Source organism: Oryzias melastigma, linkage group LG22 (genome assembly GCF_002922805.2).
Source record: "Oryzias melastigma strain HK-1 linkage group LG22, ASM292280v2, whole genome shotgun sequence".
NCBI classification, from domain to species: domain Eukaryota; kingdom Metazoa; phylum Chordata; class Actinopteri; order Beloniformes; family Adrianichthyidae; genus Oryzias; species Oryzias melastigma.
This window is the reverse complement of record NC_050533.1, coordinates 2,104,724-2,113,188: the sequence shown is the minus strand read 5'-3', so window position 1 is coordinate 2,113,188 and position 8,465 is coordinate 2,104,724. Positions and strand designations below refer to the sequence as shown.

Here is an 8,465-nt window from a genome sequence, read left to right as displayed (position 1 = left end):
TCAGTAGATAACAAATTAGCCAAAATTGTTGGCATGTTGCTAAAATAGAAGCTAAACTCCAAATTCTCTTAAAAAACCTCAGTAGATAACAAATTAGCCAAAATTGTTAGCATGTTGCTAAAATAGAAGCTACCTGATCGGCCCCATTCTGATGCATCCACTTCTAGACATATCAATCCATGTAAACAGAGAACTCTCAGCATGTAGAGGGGAAGTTGGGCGGGGTTACTCCATGGCAATAGTATCGTCCACAACTCAAGAGGTGAATTTCTACTGAACTCCTGCTGCTCTGCAGAAACTATGTCCTAGAAAACGACAAACTTTTGGATTTTGGCTAAAAACGGCATCATCATCATCATTAAAAGTCAACTGGAGCCACTTTGGAAATGGATCCAAAGATGATGGGAGTTTAAAATAAAGCAGAAAAACTAAACATCTACTCGCTAAAACTGTTTTACTGTGATCAGTGGCTGGCTAAGCTAAATGTTAGCATTTACAGCTTCCAGATCTGCTTTGAAAATATCCACAAAAAGAGGAAGTGACAGCTTCCGATGATACGCTTCAAAACTTTTGAAACTATATTCAAAACAAAGCTATAAATAAAGCTTTTTGTAGCTCATTGTTGCAAACAAAAAAATCATTAAAAAATTGTTTTCTGATTATCAGATCATTTTTATTTTGATAAATAATAAATCAATGAAAGCAGAAACAATTAAACTATATCAAAATGAAAAACCGGCTTAAAAGGTCCAACAAACTAACGTGTGGCGCCACTTTTCATCCCACTTTTGTGGCATTGTGGGTAATGAAGTCCACACGTACAAACACACCTCACATTGCTTTTTTGAAGTTACGAAAACCCAGAAGAACCGAGGTTCTTAAAGCCCCTAATCCTTCAGAACCTCACCTGCTCCATGTTGTATCCGTGCTTCTCCTTGGCGATGGCGATGTACTCGTCCACTACAAGAAAAGAAAGGAGGAACGGCGTGAGCCCGAGAAGCTCTGAAGCACCATCACACACCGATGTGCCGGTTCTTACACTGGGTCTGGTTCAGGACGCTGCTCGGGATCCAAACCAGCATCCCCAGGTTCTCTCGGACCTGAGCCGCCTTTGCCACCTCTGGAGATAAACCCAAAGATCATCAAACCGCCTTCAGTACGTTAACCTCACACAGACGACAAAACCAGATCTGCACCGCTCCTCCGTCCCACTACTCCAGAACCGGGCCTCTCTTATGAAGGCCTTTGCATTAAAACGTTCTGGTAGAAATAAGGACAGATGTGTATGCAAATGTCTGCATTTATAACCAAAAACTGATCCACCTGTGAGAGCAGAGCTCCAGCCTCCTGCTCAGAACGACTGTTTGCATAATATCACTGACATGACCTTATATGGACAAATGAGGGCGGGGTTTGGAGAGAATCGCCTGCAGTTACGCACAGGTGACAACAGGTTGGTGTTTAAATAAAGAGGAATCTGTCAAAGTGGGAGCTAGAGTCGGAAAGGTCTAATCCAGTTTGGACGGTTTGATCCTGTATAATTCAGTTTTGACAGTCGGATCCAGTTTGGACGGTCTAATCTGGTCTGGATCATTTTATCCAATCTGGATGGTCTGATCCAGTCTGGATGATCTGAACCAGCCTGGATAGTCTAATTCAGTCTGATCCAGTTTGAACAGTCTAATCCTGTATAATTCAATTTAGACGGTCTGATCCAGTCTGGATGATTTGAACCAGTCTGGATAGTCTAATTCAGTTTGGATGGGTTGATCCAGTCTGAACAGTCTAATCCTGTATAATTCAGTTTAGACAGTCTGATCCAGTTTGGATGGTCTGATCCTGTCTGGGCGGTTTGATCCAGTTTGGATGGTCTTTTCCAGTCGAATTCAATTTGAACCGTCAAATCCTGTCTAAAGTAGTTTGGACGGTCTAATCCGGTCAAGATCATTTGATCCAATCTGGTTGGTCTGATCTAGTTAGGTTAGTCTGATCCAGTCTGGACAGTCTGAACTGTCTGAACCAGTCTGAACAGTCTAATCCTGTATAATTCAGTTTAGACAGTCTGATCCAGTTTGGATGGTCTGATCCAGTCTGGGCGGTTTGATCCAGTTTGGATGGTCTTTTCCAGTCGGATTCAGTTTGAACCGTCAAATCCTGTCTAAAGCAGTTTGGACGGTCTAATCCGGTCGAGATCATTTGATCCAGTCTGGTTGGTCTGATCTAGTTAGGTTAGTCTGATCCAGTCTGGACAGTCTGAACTGTCTGAACCAGTCTGGATGGCTTGATCTAGTTTGGATGGTCTGATAAAATTTGGACATCTGATCTGGATGGTCTGATCCAGTCTGAATGGTTTGATCCCCTTTGGACGGTCTGTTCCAGTCTGAACAGTCTAATACAGACTGTCTAAACTGGTTTAGACAGTCTGATTTAGATTGGATGGTCTGATCCTGTCTGTTCCAGTCGGATCCAATTTTGACAGTCTCATCCAGTCTGAATGGTCTGATCCAGCCTGGACTTTTTGGAGATGCTCATATTTAATCCCGTTTTTGCTGATAGTGAAATGTTTGTTTCATAAGTTCAAGATTTGCCTCCATTTTTTTCCAGAGTGAATGTTTTCCTCCACAGACTTGATCCAGAACTTTGAGTCAGAACATTCAAAATAGGAACCAGCTGGGTTTGATAAAAGCCCAGATTAGTAACTCAAAACCTTCAACATTCAGAACGCCAGCAGCTCCACAACCTCAGAACCGGGCTAAAGGACTGGTTCCGATCCACCCACCCTGCTGATGCTGCGGTTCTTTGAGGTTTTAACTCACTGTCTCCGTTAGAGGTCTTACCCGGGTCAAAGTCCGGAACCACCGCCTGGTACTGCGGTCCGACCCGCATCCCTCCTCCACCTGCACGCGCACACAGACAGCAGAGTGAGAAGTGGTCGCGCGTGCACGCCGGAGCTCGCTCGAGGCTACCCACCATGCTCCTCGTCGCTGCTGGAGCCTGAACTTCCTTCTTCCCAGCAGCTGTTGGTGCTGGTTCCATTACCGGACAGGCTCTTCCCGCCTGCGCTCGCGGCTGGTCCGTGACCGCTGCCGCTGCTGGCCGCCGGGGTTCGGCCCCTCCTTTTCCCCGGATTCTCCAGGTTTCTTTCCAGCATCACCGGAACCAGCGGGACCGGGAGAGCTCGAGCGGACCGCACACTGCTAACTCCTCTGGCTCGTAGCCTCCTAGCTTAGCTGCTGCCTGCCAAAACTCAACCGGCCAACCGGACCGGGCCTGCGCAGCGGGTCTGAGACGGAACCAAGCAGTTCACCTGGATGTGACCCCGCAGTGAAGCTCCGGGTCAAAGGTTCCGACTCAGGAGGATCGATGCCCTGCAAGTCGAGGATGCTAACAGCTAACTAAAACCCAGATGAGTCAGAAAGTTCCGGAACAAACATCCGAACCGAGAACGATCAGATACACAGAACCGGCCACGATACCGAGTCAGTATACACGCGCAGGACCCCGAACCCGGCCAGTACCAGCGATCCGCCTGCGAGGCGCGTGAGGCTCATCGATCGGCGAGGAGGGTCGCTGGTTCGCCTCTGCCGCCCCCACAGGCCATCCGCGGTACTGCATGCAGACGGAGGGAGGTACAGTCAGAACCGCCGTGATCCAATTAGCAGGAGTTCTGAACAATTCACAATAATAATGGGCATTTTAATGAAGTAAAAACAAACACAAAAAAACAACACGTCTAGTAATATATGACAAAATTATATAAAGATTCAAATTAATAAAAGAGCTGGAAGAAAAAGAGATTGAAGTAGAAAAGCAGACAATTAAACTTATGATGGGGGATGTTTCAAATCTTCTAATAGAGGATTCCTAAATCCTGAAATATAGAGGTAAGATGATTTATTTTAGGCTTGACCTCTAATTAAAGAAAACATTCTGAAAATGATGTTTTAAACATGTTTTGTGACATTTTCTGATGATGGAGGACAAAGAAAATTAAGATTAAAATTACATTTCTGAGTATTTCTTTATTTGAATCACTGTGAGTCAGACAAAAAATTGAACAAGATTGTAGGTGCACGTAGAAGCCACAACCGGCTGACCACGCCCTGCTCCAGTCTGATGCATCCTTACAAACAGATCCATGAACGTCTTTGTTTTCCTCAACTGTGCTGGAGTCTGATCTAAACTGTACGCCTGGATAGTTCGGATATTTCTTGCCACTTTTGTTGCATCAGTAATGTTAGGTTGGAGGTGTGAGGGGCTGTAAGCTAGTGGGAGAATTTGTAAAACGAGAGCTCGGAAAGGGAAGCAAAACCTTAATTAAAAGATCACCTGGAACGCTTTTGCAGTAGATCAGGTTTAGGAGGTTTAGGTTGTTTATTTATTTTTTACAACTGTGTAAAGTAAATGTTTTGAAGGGAATACCTAAATCCCCACTCCATCTACATATATATATTTATTTTTTTAAAAAATATACCCTGTAGTCTTAATATTAGGATTATGCAGCTTTTAGCTAAAAATCAATAAGCCTGTGTTGTTTTTTAGGAGATTTTTTATGCATAGCATCGTGACTTCATAAGAAAATCAGCTCTGATGCAGAAGTTAGCCTCACTTGGCTAATTTCCTATCAGTCCTTTGTTTACACTCTCTCCCACTAGCTTATAGCACCTGCCCAAGCTAACATTAGCGCAGCAGAAAAAATAACAAGCAATATCAGAGTTATCCAGCCGTACGGTTCTGATCCAGATTCCAGCTCAGATGAAAAAGACAAAGACGTTCATGGATCTATTTGTCTACAAGTGGATGCATCAGAAATGTAGCAAAGAAGGGAGACTTTGGTCCCGCCCATGACAGTTGCAGCATCACAAACCTGAGCTTTTTCAAGCTGCCGGTTTTCATTTGCTCCAACATGATTTGAATAAATAAATACTTCGAAATTAAATGATTGTTATATTTCCTCCATGATGATAAAAACGAATATCAAAGACACAATTTCCCTTAAAGTGGGTTTTCAAGAACGAATAACATTGGCAGATGTTTGACCAGCTGATGCTGATGTCAGGATTCATGACCACAACTACTGAAAGGTTCTGAAGTTACTGCTTATAACCTGTAGGGGGCAGCAGAGCAGCACAGAAATCCATTCTAGCAGAGACTCCAACTCACTTTTAACAGAAAACTAATACAGAGACAGATTTAAATTTTATTTTTCATATACATGCATAGTATAAGATGCTTTGAAATGTAAACATTACATCAATGAGTTTCAATTTTTAAATTATAGATAAAAAGGAAATGGAGAATAAAATCTAAAATTACCAACAAAACTGTTTGTTTATCTAAGAAAAAATAAATAAAATTAAATCTAAAAATCACATATGTAATAAGAAATAAAGATAAAAGGTGTAAACTGGAATTAAATATCTTATTTCTGTATACAAACACAGAGCAGCTGCATAATCTGTAGACATGAACTGATAAAATGCAATATATTAAAATAAAAAAGATGATCAAAATGGTCCAAATCCTGTGGAGCATAAGTGACTCGTGCCACGCTGGAAAGATCCGGTATCCCTTTCAGGTTCTGTGTTTCCTGGTTCAGACTATGAATGGCCCGAGGGAATAAGCTCCTCCCCTTTCTCTCCGTTTCATGAAGTGAAAGGACTTTCTTGAATGTAACTGAAAAAACGGTCCATGGTTTGAGCAGCGTTTAAAGGTTTAAGCACCTCCTTCTCTTGTCCGTCAGATAAACTGCAGGTCAGAGAGCTTCACGTGGACGATAGGTTCAGCTGGACACCAGTTTCTTTAGGCAGAGTGACGTCTGTGCCTGGAACAGATCAGGACGCTCTCGAAGGTGTAAAAGGTTTGCAGCTCCTGAGAAGGAAGTGTGAAGTCCTTCAAGCATCTCAGGTGAAGCTGACAGGCTTTCTTCTCCTGGGTGTTGGTGGCAGAACCAAGTTCAGCCATGAGTGGAGTGAACACCTAGAACTGTCCAGTCGCTCTGTAGTGAGTTAGTGTGACCGTTCCTGGTTAGTGCCAAAATCCAAGATACATTTTAGTGGCCATTTTAGTGGCATTGGCGGTGATTCTGAGATTCAGGGGGAAAAAAGATGAAGGAACCTCAGGGAAGTCCACATGGAGGAGGGATCCTCTCCCAGGGCGGATGGGCGATGTACCGTTAACAAAGAAGTAGCTTATCTAACTCCACAACTACACGTTTGAATAGTGTAACAGACTGTTGGACAGCTGGGGGCGCGGGGCGAGCCAGAGGCGAGGTCCACGGCCAAGAACAGGAGCACAGACGATCCACCTGGAATCTGGAATCTCTCCCGCTCCTCAGGAGGGAAAGAGGAACAACAAATGAATCACACTGCACCAAACAGAGGCATGGAGAACTAAATGAAGAATAAATGATCAAGAATAGCGGAGTAGAATGGTGGCCGAGAACCACCATCGCAGCAAAAAACAAGTAAAAGCAAACAAAAACACTGCAAAATTTAAAAAAAATATCTGTGAACATAAAAGTGATCGCAGCAAAAATTAAAAAGTAAATGGAAACAAAAAAAGGTGATACAAACAAGAAAGCTTCAACAGAAGTCAATTATTGGGGACTGTTTTTGCCGACGGACACACAGGAAGTGGTCTGGTTTGTGCTATTATTATTCCTTATTAAAATATGAATATTTGTTATTTTTCAGGTACACAACAGTTTCGTTTTCTAAGTTGTGCTACGATGACACAATGTCTTTATACAAACATTTTTTTACTGTTTAACACAGCAGGTGTCGCCTTAAGAACACGCTCTTTGACAGACTGGAACTCTATGACTGTTTAAGTAATCAACATGAATCAGCTCATTCTAATGTAAAGTTTAGCAAATCGGCTGCTTCTCTCGTGACAGAATCCACTGGAATCACGTTACGGATCAAGACGTACAGTAACTGAAGGAATGTTGATACTGGAGCTAAAGCTCTGGTGTTAAAAGGTTGAATAAGATATGTATTTAATAGTCAAAATTAGGCAAAACTCATTTGTAAATCTAAAATAATGTATCCTTAAAGGACAAGGAAAGATTCCTTTGCACTGTCCAAACTAGCAAAAAAAAATTCTTTTGCGACAGTTTATCTCTGAGGTTTTCCAGCAGAAAGTGTTCCTAAAGGTTAAGGCATCCGTTCCCCTGGATGAACGATGAAGTTTCAGTCGGTGATCATTTCTTTGCACCACTGAAATCCTGGAGGATGTAGCCTGAGTCCACTCTTCTGCCATGGCCAAGCCAAGGTCACTGTTGCTGAGAATTCTGGGTATTCTATATATATCAGGAGTGGAGAACTGCAGTGCGGTGTCTGCATGTTTTCCAGGTATCATCGCCTACTCGTGACTGATTACCTGCATCAGGTGTGTCCAGCCAATCAAAGTCTGTTGAAAAACGAGCAGGAATGTGGCTCCCCACCCCACCCCCGCCCCAGGCAAAGACCTCTGTGTTGGGGATCTTGTCCGAGTCCCCTGGATGCATCGTAAGCATTCACTGTATATGAAAACTGGACCGAGTAACCCCTCCTGAGTGAGGAAGTGGCTCCAAGAATCCCATAGACATCTATAGAGAAATTAACAGCAGTTCCTCACTCATTCTGTCTAAAGAATTGTACATTTTTTAGGATCTTGATTTCTTTTAATATTTTTTTTCTGTAGTGATAAACTGACCAATCATATGCCTCAATAAAAGTAGGTGGAGCCTGCTGGCCAGCAACGTTCAAAGCATTTGTCAGATTTTGTTTAGCCCACTTTAAGTAGAAGGGGTGTGGCCTTCCAACAAGCTCACTTCTGATTGGTGAGAATGGTTACCATGAAAACGTTGACTCAGATCGACTCGGACTAATCACTGCTTACTGACAATGTCTGGTTCCAACATGGCGGCGTCTGTATTAAAAAATACAAAAATTCGACATTTTTCTCAACTCTCTGTGTTACCATGAATCACCAGTAGGGGGCTCTCATGCTCGTTGTGTAAACACTCGGGCTGCCGCAATTAGTCGACTAATCGACGACTAATTTAATAATCGATTAGTCGTTGCTTTATATTCTATGGAGTGTAGTAAAGTTGAACAAAGTTGTGAGAGTTCAGCACCAAAAAAATCCTTTTTCTCATTATTTGAGTCAGTTAAAACAAACTTTATCTTTAGTGAAAAATAGTTCCTTGTTTCAGATGTCGACCTCATTAGAGAGATCAGGAATACACTTTCCATCAAACTCATGTTGACAGGTGACCTTTGACCCTGTAAACCCTTATATATAAAATTGATATTAAATTATTACATCATCTTGAGGAGCGGGGAACCTGTCACAATGAGTTTGATGGATGGTGTAGGGTCAAAGGTCACCTGTCACAATGAGTTTGATGGATGGTGTAGGGTCAAAGGTCACCTGTCACAACGAGTTTGATGGATGGTGTAGGGTCAAAGGTCATCTGT

The 8,465-nt window shown here is 42.7% G+C and overlaps 1 protein-coding gene across 2 annotated transcripts in view; it reads right to left on the bottom strand.

Annotated features, from left to right (window-relative positions):
• rcor1 (REST corepressor 1) overlaps positions 1–3,668 on the bottom strand; it is a 16,134-nt gene extending 12,466 nt beyond the window's left edge. The window contains exons 1-4 of one of the 2 annotated variants that reach the window (XM_036209940.1): positions 2,971–3,668; positions 2,838–2,897; positions 1,040–1,120; positions 908–960 (exon numbers count right to left, since the gene is read on the bottom strand). In XM_036209940.1, coding sequence (XP_036065833.1) covers positions 908–960; positions 1,040–1,120; positions 2,838–2,897; positions 2,971–3,151 — 375 coding nt within the window. In that variant the 5' untranslated portion in view covers positions 3,152–3,668. The remainder of the gene's footprint in view (positions 1–907; positions 961–1,039; positions 1,121–2,837; positions 2,898–2,970) is intronic. The other variant, XM_024265044.2, reaches the window with a different exon arrangement.
• Positions 3,669–8,465: the final 4,797 nt, after the last annotated feature.